This window comes from Humulus lupulus, chromosome 4 (genome assembly GCF_963169125.1).
Source record: "Humulus lupulus chromosome 4, drHumLupu1.1, whole genome shotgun sequence".
Taxonomy (NCBI): domain Eukaryota; kingdom Viridiplantae; phylum Streptophyta; class Magnoliopsida; order Rosales; family Cannabaceae; genus Humulus; species Humulus lupulus.
The window spans coordinates 76,942,676-76,961,834 of NC_084796.1; the positions used below are offsets into that span (position 1 = coordinate 76,942,676).

General features: G+C 43.9%; 1 protein-coding gene across 1 annotated transcript in view; it reads right to left on the bottom strand.

The window, feature by feature from the left end:
- Positions 1-101: 101 nt before the first annotated feature.
- LOC133832310 (ribulose bisphosphate carboxylase large chain-like) overlaps positions 102-19,159 on the bottom strand; it is a 72,238-nt gene continuing 53,180 nt past the window's right edge. The window contains exons 2-3 of the mRNA XM_062262671.1: positions 1,157-1,214; positions 102-836 (exon numbers count right to left, since the gene is read on the bottom strand). Coding sequence (XP_062118655.1) covers positions 102-836; positions 1,157-1,214 — 793 coding nt within the window. The remainder of the gene's footprint in view (positions 837-1,156; positions 1,215-19,159) is intronic.

Genomic DNA, 19,159 nt, shown 5'->3' on the forward strand with positions numbered 1-19,159 from the left:
CACTTAAACCTTTCTATTGTTTATTGGATTCACAATTAATTCTGAATCCTTAGGATTTGTGCATTCTTTTTTATTTATATTATTTTATTTCTATGTATATCCTATGGTTTCGGATCATGCATTACGATATGAACTCCCAATTCTCTGGAAAATACAGCCCTTTTGATCATTTCTTCACATGTACCTGCAGTCGCATTCAAGTAATGTCCTTTGATTTCCCCTATTTCAGCCTGTGATTTATAAATTGCTTTTGCACAAAATAAGAAACGGTCTCTCCAACGCATAAATGGTTGGGAATTCACGTTCTCATCATCTTTGGTAAAATCAAGTCCATCGCGAAGACATTCATAAACTGCTATACCATAATTCTTAGCGGATAACCCGAATTTAGGTTTAATAGTATATCCCAATAGTGGGCGGCCATACTTGTTCAATTTATCTCTCTCAACTTGGATCCCATGAGGCGGACCTTGGAAAGTTTTAGTATAAGAAGGAGGGATTCTCAAATCTTCCAGACGTAGAGCGCGCAGGGCTTTGAACCCAAATACATTACCCACAATGGAAGTAAACATGTTGGTAACAGAACCTTCTTCAAAAAGGTCCAAGGGATAAGCTACATAAGCAATATATTGATTTTCTTCTCCAGCAACGGGCTCAATGTGGTAGCATCGACCTTTGTAACGATCAAGGCTGGTAAGCCCGTTAGTCCATATAGTTGTCCATGTACTAGTAGAAGATTCAGCAGCTACTGCAACCCCAGCTTCTTCAGGGGGAACTCCAGGTTGAGGAGTTGCTCGATATTTTGTGAAGATGTATTGTATTGGTTTTTTTTTCGCCTAGGTCAACCTTAGTTTTATTTTTGTGCTGTAAAGTATTTTCTAAACAATATTTTGGGATCCCGTCTGTATAACTTTTCCAACATTTCAATGAATATCCAAATTTTATAATTAATGATGTTAAACGAGTTTTGTTTCGGTTTAATCACACTTTTAACCTAAAATGTCGATTAGCGAGCTAATGGCACATTTTTAACTCACTTAGTAACAACTCTAACGAAGTAGGGTGTTACAACTTTGTATCAGAGTGTGCCAAGGTTTATGGTTCTTGGAGATCGATCGAACATGTATGCTCGCTGCCAGTGAGAAGCTCGACTCACAGTTGGTTGGTAATTAATGGATTGTGTGCTTAATTGCTTGTTTGAGTTCCTTGTTTGCCTGAATATATAGATAGAACATGGTGAATGTGCTGATATATGCAAGATGCTAGGGCATGGCCCCTTGATTGTTGTATGTTATTTGTGATTTGTGGACTTGTTGGTTGTGGTTGGTTGATGAAATTGGGAGTTGGTTTTGGATGTTGTTATCATGGCTGATGTGCAGCGTCATTGATTGCAGGCATATCACAGTAATGCCTCAGTGATCAATCAGACTCCGCGACAATACGGACGAGGATGACAACCAGGGTCAGGACCCTCCACCTACCCCATCGAATTGGCAATAGTTATTTGTTGAGATGGAAGCTAGACTTCAACGAATTGAAGAAGAGCTTCGACAGTTGAGGCAGCAGGCCCCTCCTCAGAGTAGTGGGTTACATGTTTCGTAGGCTGTGGCACCAGTGTTAGCCCAGCCTCCACTGGAGAATAGATGGTAACCTTTGTATGAGAGGTTCAGGAAACAACATCCTCCCACCTTTGAGGGTGGCCCAAACCCACTGTGGGTAGAGTAGTGGATGAACATGATCTCTTCCATCCTGGATTTCATGAGGGTGGAAGGAAAATGAGAGAGTAGCTTGTTCTAGCTACATGTTAAGAGAAGATGCTCGCAATTGGTAGGATGTGGTGTCTAAGAGGAGGAATATAGCAGTCATGACTTGGGAAGAGTTTAGGAATATATTTAATGAAAAGTATTACAGTGTCGCAGCCCGAACGACGAAGGTGGATGAGTTTACAAACTTGACTAAGAATCGGATGACGGTTACTGAGTATGCTTTGAAGTTTGATCGGTTAGCGAAGTTCACGCTGGATTTGGTGCGGGGATTGAATGTCATGATCACCCGTGGTGTCAAGATAACCTTGGATCCGGGAACTACCACTTATGCATAGGTAGTGGACAAGGCCCTTACAGCTGAGGGATCGAGGATCAGATATGGAGAGAGGGTGTTGCTAGGCGCGATGCTCGGAGGACAATGCCTCCTTTTTTTGGATCTAACCAGGGTAGTGGCCCTAGTGAGCAGAAGAGAAAGGCCCCATAATCTTTTGTTCTTCCTGGCTCGGATAGGAGGGCACAGGGTGCTTTCAGTGGCCGTTAGGGCGGGGGAGACAACTAGAGGAGTTTCCCAGTGTGTCCTCGGTGTAGATGACAACATCAGGGAGAGTGCATGATCAGGGACTGCTTTACTTGTGGGAGCATTTGTCATTTGAGGAAGGACTGACCACAAGCCAGGAAGGAGGAGTCAAAATAGAGTGACAGTCTCACTCCTGCCAGAGTATTTACCTTGACCCAGATTGAGGCTGAGGCTAGTCCCTCGGTCGTGACAGGTCAGATCTCTAGTGTTGTTTCTTCTTTTACTGCATTGATTGACTTAAGGGCTACTCATTCATTTGTTTATGCTAGAGTGATAGATCAGTTGTGTAGACCTAGTGATTTGTATGCTAGGGGATTTTGGACTTTATTGCCGACTGGGAAACTGGTAGTCTCTAGGAGATGGTTAGAGCATTGCCAGTAGAGATAGACAGTAGGGAGTTTTCTGTTGATCTGATTGATTTAGCGACGAGGACTTTGATATGATCCTAGGGATGGTTTGGTTATCGAAGTATGGCGCGATGATTGACTGCAAGCACAGGATGGTGACTTTTGAACCGGAAGGGGAGGTACCCTTTGTATTCATGGGGACAGTGAGTGGACCGCGAGTACCTATGATTTCAGCACTGAAGGCTAGAGATGCAAGAGGGTTGCATAGGATTCCAAGCAAACATTGTGGATACTTCTGTAGTTGTTTCGGTTGGACTAGATGAGACCAGACTAGTATGTGAGTTTCCTGATTTGTTCCTCGCAAACTTGCTAGGATTGCCACCATGCCGAGAGATCGAGTTCGTCATAGAGTTGGTGCGAGGGGTGGAGACAATATCTAGGACACCTTATAGAATGGCTCCGGCAGAGTTGAAGGAACTAAAGATTCAGTTGCAAGAGTTACTGGATTTGGGATTCATCAGACTGAGTTTTTCACTGTGGGGTGCTCCAGTGTTGTTCGTCAAGAAGAAGGATGGGTCCTTAAGGATGTGCATTGACTACAGAGAGTTGAACAAGTTGACCATTAAGAACAAGTACCCACTACCTAGGATCGACGATTTGTTTGACCAGTTACAAGGGAAGACAGTGTTCTCTAAGATTGACCTTCTGCCAGGCTACCACCAGTTGAGGATTAAGGAGGAGGACATACCAAAGACCACTTTCCGCATGAGGTATGGACACTATGAATTCCTGGTTATGTCCTTTGGATTAACCAACGCCCCAACAACCTTCATGGACCTGATGAACAGAGTCTTCAAGGATTATCTGGAAAAGTTTGTGATCGTATTCATTGACGACATACTGGTGTACTCTCAGTTAGAGATAGAGCACGAGCAACATCTATGCTTGGTATTACAGCGGTTGAGAGAGCATAGATTATATGCTAAGTTTAGCAAGTGTGAGTTTTTGCTACCGCAAGTAACATTCTTGGGTCATATTGTCAGTAAGGAGGGGATTTTGGTTGACCTAAGTAAGATTGAGGCAGTGAGGGATTGGCCCAGGCCGAGCATTGTATCAGAGGTTAGGAGCTTTTTGGGATTGGCAGGGTACTATCGATGATTCGTCGAGGGATTCTCCAGAATAGCCACGCCATTGACCGAAATGACACGGAAGAAGACTAAGTACGTATGGACAGACAGGTGGGAGAACAGTTTCAAGGAGCTGAAGCGGCGACTGATCATCGCTCCTATATTGAATCTGTCGTCAAAGAATGAGAAGTTTGTAGTCTAATGTGATGCTTCCAGACAGGGTTTGGCGTGTGTACTGATGCAAGCTGGAAAGGTGATAGCCTACGCGTCGAGATAGTTGAAGGAGTACGAGTAAAGGTATCCCACATATGATCTAGAATTGGTGGCGGTTGTATTTTCACTTAAGGTTTGGAGACATTATCTATATGGAGAGAATTGCAAAATATACACCGACCATAAGAGTTTGAAGTACTTCTTTACTCAGAAGGATTTGAATATGCGTTAGAGACGTTGGTTTGAATTGGTAAAGGATTATGATTGTGATATTCTATACCGTCCTAGGGAGGCCAATGTGGTGGATGATGCGTTGAGTCGAAAGGGCCCATGACAGTTGCTAAATTCAAGGCAGATATCAGACAAGTTAGCTAAAGAGATGACTAGAGCAGGTATAGAGTTGGTGGTTGGTTAGTTAGCTAACATCACTCTTTAGTCTATGCTTCTTGAGAGGATCAAGGAGGCACAGAGGGAGGATCCCCAGCTGGGAGAGCATAAAGAGGGCATTTTAGCCGGAGCGACTAAAGACTTTTCTATTTCGGAGATGGGATTACTGAAGTATAAAGGCCGAATTTGAGTTTCGATGGATTCCGGTATCTGGCAAGAGATCTTGGATGAGTCTCATAGCACTCCCTATTCTTTACATCCGGGTACAATGAAGATGTACCAAAATTTGAAAACTTTGTACTGGTGGCCCATAATGAAGAGGGATGTGATGGATTATGTGGTCAAGTGTTTGACTTGTCAGTAAGTGAAGGCTGAACATCAGAGGCTAGCAGGGTTGTTGCGGCTTCTAGAAATTCCAGAGTGGAAATGGGAGGATATCACCATGGACTTCGTGGTTGGATTACCGAAGACCATGGGACAACATGATTCAGTGTGGGTGATTGTGGATAGGTGCACCAAGTCAGCTCACTTTTTGCTTGTTAGGACAATTTATACTGCTGAGCAGTTTGCTGAATTTTATGTGAACGAAATTGTACGACTACATGGGGCTCCGAGGTTGATAGTACCCAACATGGACCCCACCTTCACCTCCAAGTTTTGGGAGAGCCTGCAGAAGGCTATGGGCACACAGTTGCGGTTTAGTACCGCTTATCATCCTCAGATAGATGGGCAGTCTGAGAGGACAATTCAGATACTGGAGGATATGTTGTGAGCCTGTGCGTTGGATTTTGGGGGATCGTGGAGTAAGTATCTCCCTTTGATTGAGTTTTCATACAATAACAATTATCAGGTGACTATTGGAGTGGCTCCGTATGAGATGTTGTATGGGAGAAAGTGTAGATCACCCATCCATTGGGATGAGATGGGTGAGAGAAGGTATTTAGGTCCTGAGGTTGTTCAGAGGACGAATGAGGTGATTGAGAAGATCAGAGCTCGAATGCTCGCCTTCCAAAGTCGACAGAAGAGTTACTCAGACTTAAGACGCAGGAGCGCAGAGTTTCAAGTCGGTGATCACATGTTTCTCAGAGTTTCTCCCTTGAGAGGAGTGAAATGGTTTGGAGTACAGGGCAAGCTAAGCCCTTGAGATTCTGGAACGGGTTGGAGAGGTAGCTTATAGATTGATGATGCCTCCAGCTCTATCAGGGGTTCACAATGTGTTTCACGTATCCATGCTCCAGACGTATGTATCAGATTCTATGCACGTGTTGAGTTATGAGAACTTGGAATTGGATCAAGATTTATCATATGAAGAGAAGCCGTTTTAGATTCTCGACCGGAAGGATAAAGTCTTGCGGAGCAAGACAATCGCCTTAGTAAAAGTGTTGTGGAGAAACAACAAAGTGGAAGAGGCGACTTGGGAACTTGAGACAGATATGCGGGATCGGTATCCCGAGTTATTCAGGTGATTTCGAGGAAAAAAATTTCTGTAAGGAGAGGATAGTTGCAGCGTCCCAAATTTGCTAATAAGGCTTAGGGCCTTAACTAGTGTGTTGGGAGGGAAAAAATTGATTTAATTATGTTTATATGTGAATTTAATGATTATGTGATTAGAAATGCATGCTTAGGTGAATTAAATATGCATGTCGGCCCTATTTGGCTATTAGGGGCATATTTGTAATTTGAACCCACTGAGAGTATGATTTTGAGCTATGTGCAGTGTTTCCAGCATGAGGAGATCCTGTCCCACAGTGTTAGCAGAGAGTCACATACTTGGTATTTAGTTGTGAGATTGGTAACCACTAGTAACCTGAGGATTGGTGTTGTTATTGAAATAATAAGAAAAAAGTGGTATTTTTTATAAAGAGTGAAAGGACTAGGTTTCCCTTGAGGTTTAGTATAGAAGTGAGTTAGAAGGAGGGGTAGAATGGTCATTTAGGCTCTAAACTAGACAAACCCACAACTGAAGGTTAGCTTTCACGTTCTAGGCTTCTCAAGAAACCCTTGGTCATTTGGTTCAAGTTTTCAAGAAGGAAGAGGAGAACACAAGACTAGGCAGCTGGATTTTTGAAGGAAATTGGAAGTGAAATAAGAAAGAGGAACAGTAGCAGTCATTCACACTTAAAAATCTCGAAATTTAAGAGAAGGTAAGGATTTCATTTATGTTGTTTAGGTCTTTTATGCTGTTCTTGAGGAATGTGAGGTTTATTTCTAAATTTGGGTTTCAGGATGATGTTTTGAGGAACGTAAGCTTGTGAATTTGATGATTGAAGCTTGGAGTGGCATTGGAGGCAGCGTAGGGTCGAAATTTTGTCCTAAAGGTAAGGATTCCTTTAAGTTTTGAAAAGTTTCTGGTTTGGTTTAAGTCTTTGTAGAATTTTAAACCATTAACTGAAAGTGAGTTTAGGTATGAATTTGGATTGGGTTTTGATGCATATATGTTGTGTATGTGGTGGTATTTGGTGTTTTGGGACCCTTTGGGACTTGGGTACAGTTAAGGCATGGCTTGGGTGAGTTTTGGCTTGGGGAAAAATGGTGGAAAAACCAAGTATTTTGGGTTCGCGTAGGAGCGCTGCAGAGCTGTTCTTCTGAGCTGCGACGTTGGGATAAACCAGGGCAGGGGGCTCTGGCTGCCATGACGCTTGTATGGTTGTGTCGCAGCTAAGCCATTTTAGGGCCCTTAAATTTGTATTTTTAGGGCCTAGGCCCAAGGGGCTCGGGGACGATTTCGCCACGCCGTATGGGAAAAATTGGAGGTCCCTAGAGCACGGGATTGGTTCCGGGGTTCATTTATAAAATTGGATAGTAACAAGAACATTACTTGTGGCTTGTGACTAGGTTACTGCTAGGACTTGGGAGAGGATCATTCTTGGAAGTCGTGATTGCTTGCTTGACTGCTAGCACTCAAATTAAAGGTAAGGAAACTGCTGTACCCGTAGAGTAGGGTGTGGCCCTATTATTTGTATTGCAGGGAGTGGCCCCAATGTATATGTTCAATATCTGTTTAAATATATGTTGTTATTATGCTATATGATGCATGTATGTGAGTGAACAGCGAAGACTAGGAACGGCAAAGGCCGAGAACGGTGAAGGCCGGAAACAGCGAAGGCTGGGGACGGAGAAGGCTGAGAATGGGAGGAAGCTGAGTACGACAAGGGGTCAGGTTTGGCGTTGAGCATGCTGAGTGCAGGTCGCTAGAACGAGACCCTCTTAGGGTGCTGGAGCCACCCTCTCGGTGAAGATCGCAAACCTAGGGCCTGGTATAGTGCCTGGGACGACACTGGACGCTATATGTTTAACCCGTTGGCTGTTTTGTTATATACCGTGAATTTTCATGTATATATTATATGCTTTGTGTTGAATTTTCTTGCTGAGCATCGACTCACGGGTGCTCTATGGTGTAGGTGAGGGCAAGGGAAAGGTCGACCAACCATGAGCACAGAGAGCATGGAGCGACGGGCACATGTTCGGTCTACCTGACTGCCATGGCCAGGGTTATTTTTGGAAGATGTATTTTATTAGTTGTTTTTTTGCCTAGGTCGACCTTAGCTATATTTTTTTTGTTGTAAAGTATTTTCTACATAGTTTTTTGGGATCCCATCTGTATAACTTTTCCAACATTTCAATGATTGTCCAAATTTTATAATCAATGATGTTAAAAGAGTTTTGTTTCGGTTTAATCACACTTTTAACCTAAAACCTCGATTAGCGAGCAAATGGCACATTTTTAACTCACTTAGTAACAGCTGTAAGGAAGTGAGGCATTACATCGATGCTTACCTCTGGGAAGACATCTCTTCATCCTTGACCTCTGCCGCAGCTCCAGAAGCCACGACTATGTTTACGGGCTCCTTTTATAACCGATCCTGGAATTTGTCAAGGTATCAACCCCAAACTTCCGCGTCCAGGAATGAGAAGTCCTCTTCCTAGTTATACACCTAGATTCGATAGAACATTTCTTCTAAAGAGTTCTCCGCTTCAGCAGCATCTTCCTTGGCTTTGGCCTCAATCTCCGTAAGCCTCTGCTTGAGACTGTCGGCCTCTGGAAGCTTCTCCTTAAGATCGTTAACCTCGAGCCGAAGCTAGTCCCGCTGGTTAATCACCTCCAGGGCTTGGGCTTTGGAAACTCGTTCATTCTCTTGCGAGGTCTTTAGGACATTGTTGGCTTCCTCCAAGGCAGTCTTGGACTCATCAACCTCAGCTCAGACCCGAGCGAGACCATGGATTTAAGCCATCCAAGACTGCAAATGAAGGATAAAGAGGGGTTAGTTTTTGAAGGCATTAGACTAGAAGAAGAAGATCATAATAGTACTTACCGTCAGAGTCATCCCTAACACAAAGTCGAGGACGATCGTTGATGGTCGCAACCCGATAGCCTGCAACTCTTTGACAGTGACCACACTCGTGTGCTTCATCATGTGGCTCACAATTTCTTGATACGAGCTATGTAGGGGCTCTCGCTATTTCTCCACCCTAGGGAGGGGAACTGGGATGGTGGCTGTTGGAGATTTGGTTTTTGCGACCGGCGGGAGTGAACTAAGGTCGCGAAGAACTAGTGGAGGAGCCAGTAGGGTCATGACTACGGAGGGTTCAGGCTGTTGCTTCTTCTGGGTGGAGTTGGCACCCTTATCCTTTGCAGGAGACCCGGTGGCAGTCCCGGCTTCGGGAGCGGTTTTCTTTGAAATCCTCGACCTCCCTTTGATTCATTTCTTCGTGTGCAAAAGGGCGAGCAGAAAATACATATCCAAGAAACGATTAATCAAGATAATATAAAACAATGAGTAACAGTACAAGAGCCCTACCCTCCGAACTAGAGGAGGAAACTACTATGATCGGCTCTGGATTATGAACCGAGCTGGGTAAAACTTCCAACTCTTGGATTATCGGAAGAGAAGACTCTAGTATTATTACATTTTAGGACCTATGAGGTTCAGGATCTTCATCTGGACTAGAATTGTGCTTTGCCTGCCTAATACCCAGGGTAAAAACATCATGACACACGGAAGGCTACGACAAAAGGTTTGTATTATATTCCTAAAAACTAGTGGACCTGAAATGAAGGGTATTATCTACCACTATAGTACATTTTGGGTAGCTATGATTGTGGCGTACGACCAATTGATCCACACACTAAAGGAGGGTCAATTCAGGTCTAGATCAATCGGGTGTCGACTCACGAGCTGACTTGGGTTGAATCAGGTTAACCTAAAATTGGCACCAGCTCGGTTCATTTCTCTATAAGGGTTACCTTGGCCAGAGGTGCCGGCTGCTGCCCTCGATTCAGCTCGGCCTTGGCTAAGATTTTGTCCAACTTCAGGAGCCTTTGTTTTACGCACCAACTGCACTACCTCCTCCTCTTCATCAACCTCTTCAACTGCTGGAATGAGTTCATAGGGAGGGGGCTTTGAGCTCTGATTGCCAGTGTCTGATCTTTCTAGATCAGCTTGTAGGCCACCATGGTAGCATGATTCACCACCATCCGAAACTCTTTCTCTTTGGGAGGAATATGGGCCAAAGTCTCATATTGACCTCCAAAGGTCTCTGACTGCCTCGTTCTCTTATATAGAGCTGCACAAGGTAACAACTCGGTCAGAAGATGTTTAAACTTGGTTGAGAAGGAATTCAAGTACATAGTTCAAGGAACTGAGAAACTTATGAGGGCAGTTGAAATATCAATGGGTGCAGTTCTTGAACTCGATTGACATGAAGAATTGATCCTTTTAGTCATTCGGGTGGCTGGGGAGGTCAATGATGGAGGTTGTGCTGGGAATCTGGTGAGGTAGTAGAAGCCATCACCTCATCCCTTTGATTTTGGGTTGGCTTTGAGGCAAAAGAAGTACATGATATCGGTGTGGGTGGGGACCTCCCACTCATGCTTCAAAAATAAATATTTTAGCCCGCCAAAAGTCGGTACGAATTTGGGGGGAGCTGGAATGGTGCTAGTTCAACGTAGTTTAAAAAATCTATGAAATACTGGTCCAAGGGAAGAAAGGCACCTGCCTTCAGGTGCTCATCACTCCAAGCCCCAAATTCGTCTTGAAGCGGAATGCATCTTTGCTCTCCCTCCAGCAGAGGGTGGGCGACAATACCATCAAACCCCAACTCGATCTCGTGACTCAGTAAAATTTTATTCACTTTGCCCTGAGTCTTTATTCGGGATTCAATATGCTCAGCCTCAAAGAAGGCATTGGGGTCAACCACGATCTCCCTATCCACTTATGGGCCAAAGTGAGGAATAGGAGTCCCGGACGCAATCTACTTACCCTTATTCTTACTATGGGAAGAAGAGCTCGCCACTGACTTCTTCTGGTTAGCCATAATATAGTTCTCCTGGCGATAAAGTGACTTTTTAGAGGCGACCTAAGATAAAATCTTGCAACGATGATAAAGGTATGGTAACCCAAGGGTTTGGATTCGATCTATTCGACCTAAGATATATATGAGCTAAGATTTCCCCAAGCACCACGCGCAGTCAATGACCACACGCTGTAATCTCAGGAAACCCTTGATACTTCAGGATTCTTGTGTCAAACCCAATATTTTTTTGGAAAGAGGTTTAATGCAAAACTACTTGAGAAACCGTAACCCTTAAGCTACCCAGAATTGAACCAAAAAATCCTCAAATATTTACATTCACATACTCAAACAGTCCTCTTTCAAACCCAGAAAACCCAGAAAATCATCTATTTCTTTTTGTGCATTATTTCTAATAAGACCTAGTGCTGTTATTTTTTACTAACAAAAACCCATAGTAAACTCACACAGAATCGAAGTAAGAAAATATACTTGAAAAATTCATAAAACTTAATGAAAAATAAGATGAAATTTAAACCAAATATAAAGATACTTACAGTTTGGTTTTTCGGTCAAGGAAATGATAGCAGCACTGGAGGTAATAACCTGGAAGCTTCTGGAAAATGAGGAAATGCAGAAAGCTCTGAGAGTATTTTGAGAAGAAAGAAGAGGAATTTTTTTTTAATGCAAAAATGGTAAGGTTCAGGTCTAGTTCTCCTATTTATACTTAAAGTTTGGGAATCGATCCAGGCCACTCAATTAGATTAGTTCAAGATCTAAGGGCCTGTATTAAATAAACTAAGCGACGACAAAAAGTTGACATGACAATTGTCACAGTACTCGAAACCCGAACAAGCGGATGTGTGGGTAGGCACGTTTTCACATAACAGTAGCCTAAAAGTCCCTACTGTGCGTGTCAGAAGTGACGTCATGCACGAGCAGGAGCATGGGGGAAAATGTTGTACCCCAAAATAAATACGAATTGAATTACTCAGCACAGGGTACACGTGGCAGATAAGCGTACGAAGAGAGCGTATAGATAGAACATCTAGCTAACTCTGTAGTGAGCAGCTCGAGTCAAACTTGATAGCTTTCGATAGCCAGATAGTCTCCAGATCGCCTCTTGCGCCAAAATCTTAGATCGAGATGCACGATGGCCAAGTCGCCTTTGTGAAACTCTGAACGTGACCTGTGTCAACTCAGGTTAGTTCTTCAATATCCATCTTGAAGGAGATGTTTAGCTCCCGGAAAAGTGATACACTCATTAATGCCCATATATTATTCTGTGTTTATTACCCTATATTGGAGGCATAAAATCAACATGCATTAATGTATTTATGTAAATGGGAAGTTACCCAAAAATGTATGTTACCATATTTATGCACGGTTACCCAGAACTATCCAGACATAATTCCTTACAAATACAGGGGAGAATGGTCAGAAAATGGGAGAACATTTGTGTTGACCCTTGATTTGGTAAATGACACGGAGTCACAAAAACGATATGAAAAGTATGAGTTGAATCAAATATGACAAATGACACAAAGATTTTATAGTGGTTCGGCCCCGATGATTGGTAATGACCTACGTCCACTTAGTGTTTTTATTAATGTAAAAGGCTCCAAAACCTGTGATCAGTGAACCAAGGCTCACTGAGTTTCATTAGGCTTGAAGATGGATACAAAGATCATGTATATAAACACCTTAGCTCTCTCTGAGTACAAAATCTAGCCTCTCAAATAATAAATCCTATGAGTCTTATTTATAGACTCATGGATGTACATATGGGCCATGGGTCATCCTTCACTTGCGTTACAAGCATAATAATTTAAGTAGTACTTTTTACATTTAGATTAGCAAATATCTTTGAAATATCTATCTTATAATCGTATTGGAGTGTTTTTCTCGATCAAACGAACAACTCTGGTCGCATGTTTTCGTCCATCTTCTTTCCCTGCTGCTCAACATACTCCTTCGTCTATTGAGCTGTAGAGTTTCTTATGATAACCTAGTCGTACGTCAACTAGACCTTCATTAATGATCGGTCACATGTTGTTCATATGACTTTTTAATGCACCATGTCATCATGCAAATATTTAGGGAAACATTTGCCCCCCAAGTTTATTTTAATGCGAACAACATTTAATAAAATTACTCGATCAGTAATCTGCTGACCCGTCACAACCATCTATGCTTAAAAGGTAAGTAATTATGACCTTTTCGGTTTCCTAGGAATGATTTGACGATTATTGCAGTTTCCCATACATCGAAACTCTACTTTCATCATTACTCGTCAGTAATACCCCGATTAGTATATATATAAGTCTCCTCACTCCTTTTCCTTTTACCCAAATTTTCTCTCTCTTCAAGAATTCTCAAAACTCTCCCATAAACCTTCAACCATTTCTCAGTGCAGTTCAAAGCCTTCAGAGAAATTTGAGCAATCTTCTTGCGATTTCTTCAACAATCTTCACTTCAAGTAAGTTTTTGAACAAGCCCTTTGTATTTTGTAGCAATTTACCTACATTTTGGTTGTGATTCTTCTATTTTTATAACTATTTTTTTATGTTCTTGGCGAGTTTCTGAATATGATCGAGTTTAGGCAAAAAATACATAGGAATTCTAGACTGAAATATGTATTTTAGGAATTTTATTGCATATAAAATTTTTTAGGAGAGGTATTTGGGTTTATTAGTACAAGTTTTGGGTCCAAAATTGAAGTGAAATTTTGATGTATTTTTTTAGTAAAAGTTAAGCTTTTATCCATGAGCAGCATTATCCTTTCTTTTTTTGTTTTTCTTTCTCTATTGGTCGTAGATTCTCACTTCCCCTTATTCTTCTCAGATATTCATGCACGATCCCATGGGAGGTGAGAGGCCAATCAACGAAGACCTTCTAAACTTGTTGTTCGAAGACTCTGAATCGCCTACTTTACCCATTCCACCAAACACAACCAACACCATCGACCAGCCATCCCATTTAAAGCCCACCAATGGCATGAGTGAAACACGTTGATCAGAGGAGGAAAAAGATCCTTGATTATCACATTGGTCAGCATGCGGCCAATGCTGAGGGTCCTTCTACTACTAGCCGAGTTGCAGCAATCGAGAAGCCTCTTGAGATTCTTATTTCCCGTGCCCTTGTAAAAGAGGTCATAAAAAAGGATATACCCTGGTACGTTGCCTCTCCTAGCATTATATCGAGTAGGATGGTAGCCAAATATCCCAAGAAGTATGACCTCCATGGGATTACATTATTCAAGCCAACCCCAGACCAGAGGGCCAATGTGCCTGGAGGTGCTTATAGTGTCTGGTCGAGGTATCACATTGAGGCGGGGGCCACTTTGCCTCTGCACGATTTTCTCCGAGTGGCGAATTATTTCGACATTTCTCCATTCCAAATTACTCTAAACGAGTATAAAGTGTTATCTGCACTCTATGTTCTTTACTACCACAGAAAATGACATGTACCCACTCCCCACGAAATCAACTACCTATTCGATCCGACCCCAACCAAAATAACACGGGGTTTTTCCATTTCTGCCATCAGGAATCTTCTTGCACATTCCTGACCGACATAACCTACAAATCCAATGTGGGAAAATACTTCCAAGAGTATTTCTACACCACCGATCTTTTAGCGGAAAACCTATCATTTACTTGGGGAGGTAACTTTTCTTCTTGAATTTTTTCAAACTTCTGGTCCTTTATTTTTTTTCTTAGTTTACTCTGTTGAATATAGGCCCATGGTTTTGACCAGAGCCTACTCAAGGCATTGTAGAGAGGGTCGTTGCTCTGTCCAGCATGACCTTTGTAGAAAAGAGTGTCAAGGAGCTGGTCACTGAAAATAACCTAAGGCTGGTTGGCCTTTTGGAGCCCCACCAAGAGGTGAAGGAAACAATGGCTGGGAGTACCACGAGAGAAGATGTTGAAGATGCCTCCCAACCACAAGATGTTTCTCAACCTCCCAAGCGCTGACCGACGATGAGGGTCACTATCAGGGAACCAGTTCCCACTCCTTGACTAGAATCCATTCCTCCTTCCCATGGGAAGGGAAAACAAAAAATACCCCATCGTCCTGGTTGGGTATTTGGATCATCTGAGGATGAAAATGGTATGGATTTTTCAACTTTTTTAGATACGTTGCCCATTCCTATTAGCATGTTTAATAGGAATGGCAACTTTATTTTTCCAACGCTTTAACCCATATTTCTTTGAGGAGGATAATGTTTGTAGGAGTAATAATTTAGATAAAGTAGCAACCAATATCTTTAATCGGTATAATACTTAGAATTTTTCCTTTTCGATCTTTATAAATTCTTGTACAGTTTAACTAATTTTGTTCACCTCTTTCTCAGACATGTAGGTGAGCAATGCTTTCGACATCTATGCCTCGGGAGACAAAACAACTAGTTCAAAGAAGTCGAGCAAAAGAGAAGCCAGAGGTACCAGCAGGGCACCTCTGAGTAAGAAACCTCGATCAACTGAGACTCCTCTCCCTACTAGGTCAACCACTCCTCCTCCCTCCTCTCAACTTGAAGCTTCCACCAAGCAGGTGGGAGATCCTACTATGAATGAGATGTTGGCCAACACCTCCTACTCCACCATAGACAAGCTGAGAAAAGTTGCCAAACATCAACTCCACAAAGAGGTGGAAATAGGTGGGAACCATTGTATGAGCGGTTCAGGAAACAACATCCTCCAACCTTTGATGGAGGACCTGATCCACTGAAGGTAGAACAGTGGATGAGTATGATTACTACTATCTTGGATTTCATGAGAGTAGAAGGTCATGACAGAGTGGCATGTGCCACATATATGCTGAGAGAGGATACCCGCATCTGGTGGGAAGTGGCATCACAGACAAGAGATGTTACTACTTTTAGTTGGGATGGATTCAAGGATTTGTTCAGTCAGAAGAATTACTATGTTGCCATTGGGGCAGCGAAGGTGAATGAATTTGTGGGATTAGTAAAGGGTAACATGACAGTTATTGAGTATGCCCTGAAGTTCGACAGACTTGCGAAGTTTGCACCAAATCTCGTGCCTAAAGATGCATCTAGGCATGACAGGTTTATTAGAGGGCTTAACGTTATGCTAGCCTGGGATGTGAGAATTACAACAGTACCTGGGGGAAATGACTTATGTCCAGGCTGTTGAGAAGGCTCTTACCGCTAAGGAAGCAGAGAGCAAGATTTGGAGGGAGAGTGCTACAAGGCGAGAGGGTCCCAGAGTGGTGCCTCCATATTCAGGGTCTGTTAGGGGCGGAGGCCCCGGTGATCTGAAGAGGAAGATCCCTGACACTTCGACCACTACTGGTCTTGATAGGAGGGGTCGGGGTGTTCAAGGTGGCCATCAGGGAGGCAGTGATACATGGAGGAGCTACCCAGAATGCACGAGGTGCAGAAGACGCCATCAGGGCGAGGGTCGAAACAAGGCCTGTTTTGTGTGCGGAATAGTGCGACACCTCAAGAAGGATTGCCCAACAGTGAAGAAAGGGGGAGCAGGGAAGGTGGATAACTTGACTCCAGCTTGAGTGTTCACCTTGACACAAGCTGAGGCCGAGGCTAGTGTATCGGTGGTGACAGGTCAGCTTTCTAGCGCCGGCTCTCCTTTTTCTATATTGATTGACTCTGATGCTACACATTCATTTGTTTCTAGTAAGGTGATTGATAGAATGTGTAGACCTAGTGAGTACTGTACTGCGGGGTTTGGGACTATATTGCCTACAGGGGAACTGTTAGTTTCTAAGAGATGGATTAGAGCGCTGCTAGTGATGGTTGATGGTAGAGAGCTTTCAGTAGATTTGATTGAGCTATATATGGAGGAATTTGACATGATCTTGGGCATGGATTGGTTGGTTAGATATGGGGCTACTATTGACTACAGGAAGAAGATGGTGACTTTTGAGCCTGAGGGAGAGGATCCCTTTGTGTTCGTGGGTATGGTATGTGGACCCCGTGTACCCATGATATCAGCGCTGAGAGCTAGAGACTTATTACATGGAAGATGTATAGGCTTTCTGGCTAGTGTGGTGGATACCACTAAGGTTTTGCCAATAGGGCCGGGGGAGACTAGATTGGTTCGTGAATTCTTGGATGTATTCCCTGACGATTTACTAGGGTTGCCGCCGCATAGGGAGATTCAATTTGTCATTGAGTTAGCGTCGGGGACAGAGCCAGAGTCGAGGGCACCATACACGATGGCACCAATAGAATTGAAGGAATTGAAGATACAATTGCAAGAGCTTCTTGATTTAGGGTTTATCAAGCCTAGCTACTCGCCATGGGGTGCTCCAGTTTTGTTTGTGAAGAAAAAGGATGAGACTCTGAGGATGTGTATAGACTACAGGGAGTTGAACAAGTTGACTATCAAGAATAAGTACCCTCTACCAAGGATCAATGATTTTTTTGATCAGCTACAGGGAAAGATGGTATTCTTGAAGATTGATCTTCGATCTAGTTATCACTAGCTTAGGATCAAGGATGAGGATATACCGAAGATGGCCTTTCGAACAAGGTATGGGCACTATGATTTTCTGGTCATGTCGTTTGGTTTGACCAATGCCCCAACAGCCTTTATGGACTTAATGAATTAGGTGTTCAAGGACTTCTTGGATCAGTTTGTCATTTTCTTCATCGATGACATCTTAGTGTACTCCAGTTTAGAGGCAGATCACGAGAAACATCTTCGATAGGTCTTGCAGAGGTTAAGAGAACATCGATTATATGCTAAGTTCAAGAAGTGTGAGTTTTGGATACCAGAAGTGACCTTTCTTGGACATATAGTTGGTGTGGATGGGATTAAGGTGGATCCATCTAAGGTGGAGGCAATGAGAGATTGGCCGAGGCCAAGGAACGCCTCGGAAGTTCAGAGTTTCCTTGGGTTAGCAGGTTACTGCCGATGATTTGTGGAAGGGTTTTCGAAGATCGCTGCACCGATGACAGAATCGACATGGAAGAATCAGAAGTTCGTTTGGTCAAAGAGGTGTGAGAATGATTTTCAAGAATTGAAGCGACGACTTATTACTACACCTGTTCTGAGTCTTCCTTCGGAGGAAGGAAAGTTTGTAGTATATTGTGATGCATCAAGGTTAGGTTTGGGCTATGTGTTGATGCAGGATGAGAAGGTTATAGCTTATGCATCATGAAAATTGAAGGAATATGAGCAGCGGTATCCTACCCATGATCTGGAATTGGCAGCAGTGGTATTCGCACTAAAGGTGTGGAGACATTACCTGTATGGGGAGAAGTGCAAGATATACACCTGTGGATACCAAAAATCTACCAAGAAAAAAAAAGTTCTAGCCCCTTATTGAAGTAAGCAGCTAAGGGGAACTGAAGGCGCCAAGTACAGAATGGAGGCAGAAGGTTATTACATGCCACCAAGAGGCCACACATTTATGAGGCCCCATGCCTCACGAAGTCATCCCATACCAAGGGGAAGCAAGGATTCCACGCCAACATAAAACCCACATCACGTGTCTAAAGTCCCTTGGACCAAAATGCGTGCATGTGCCTACACCCCTAGACGTGCATTGTGAAGCTCTGCCAAGCAAAGCTCTGCAAGCCCATGGTGCCATGTCTCGCCAAGATGCAACTCCCAGCGAGACCCCTGTTTCACGCCAGGGCCACGTGAGCCAAGCAGCTGCCCTCCCGCAAGACCCTTGTCCTACACCTAGTGTGACCATTCAGAAGTGCCTCGCATCACAACCACTCAATAGGTGCCTCGTGCCATGCACCTCATGGAGAAGGCCTCGCGCCTTAGCTACTTAATAGGCACCTCGCGCCATGCACCTCGTGGGGAAGGCGCACGCATCGAACCAACACCTCGGCCACAGTCTCGCACCTTGCATCTCGGTCACTCGATAGGCGCCTTGCGCCTAGTGATGAGGGCCTCACGCGCATAATTGACCACCACCTAGGTCATGGTCTTGCGCTTCACACCACAGCCACTCGATAGGTGCCTCGTGCCATGTACCTCATGACGAGGACCTTGTATGCGCATCAAACCACCATCTCGGCCACGGTCTCACGCCTCGTACCTCGGCCACTCGACTAGTTTCTGGCGCCATACACCTCGTGAGGAAGGCCTCGCGCCTTGGCTACTCAATAGGTGCCTCGTGCCATGCACCTCATGAGGAGGGCCTGGCGCGCGCATCGGACCACCATCTCGGCCACGATCTCGCGCCTCACACCTCAGCCACTCAACAGGCGTCTTGTGAGACGCACCAAGCCTCGCACATCCATCTCCCGCACCAGGCTCATACATCCATCTCGCACACCGCCTCCCCCGGCAGGCCCTTTGAGGCCGTGTCGCAAGGGTCTCATGTCCTCGACCTGTATGCCCTTCTCACGAGGCACCCCTACATTATGCACTATGACCATGCTGCTTGCAAGGCATCCGTGCCTGGTGCCACCAAGGGATGGTGGGCCTTGCACCTAAATATCAT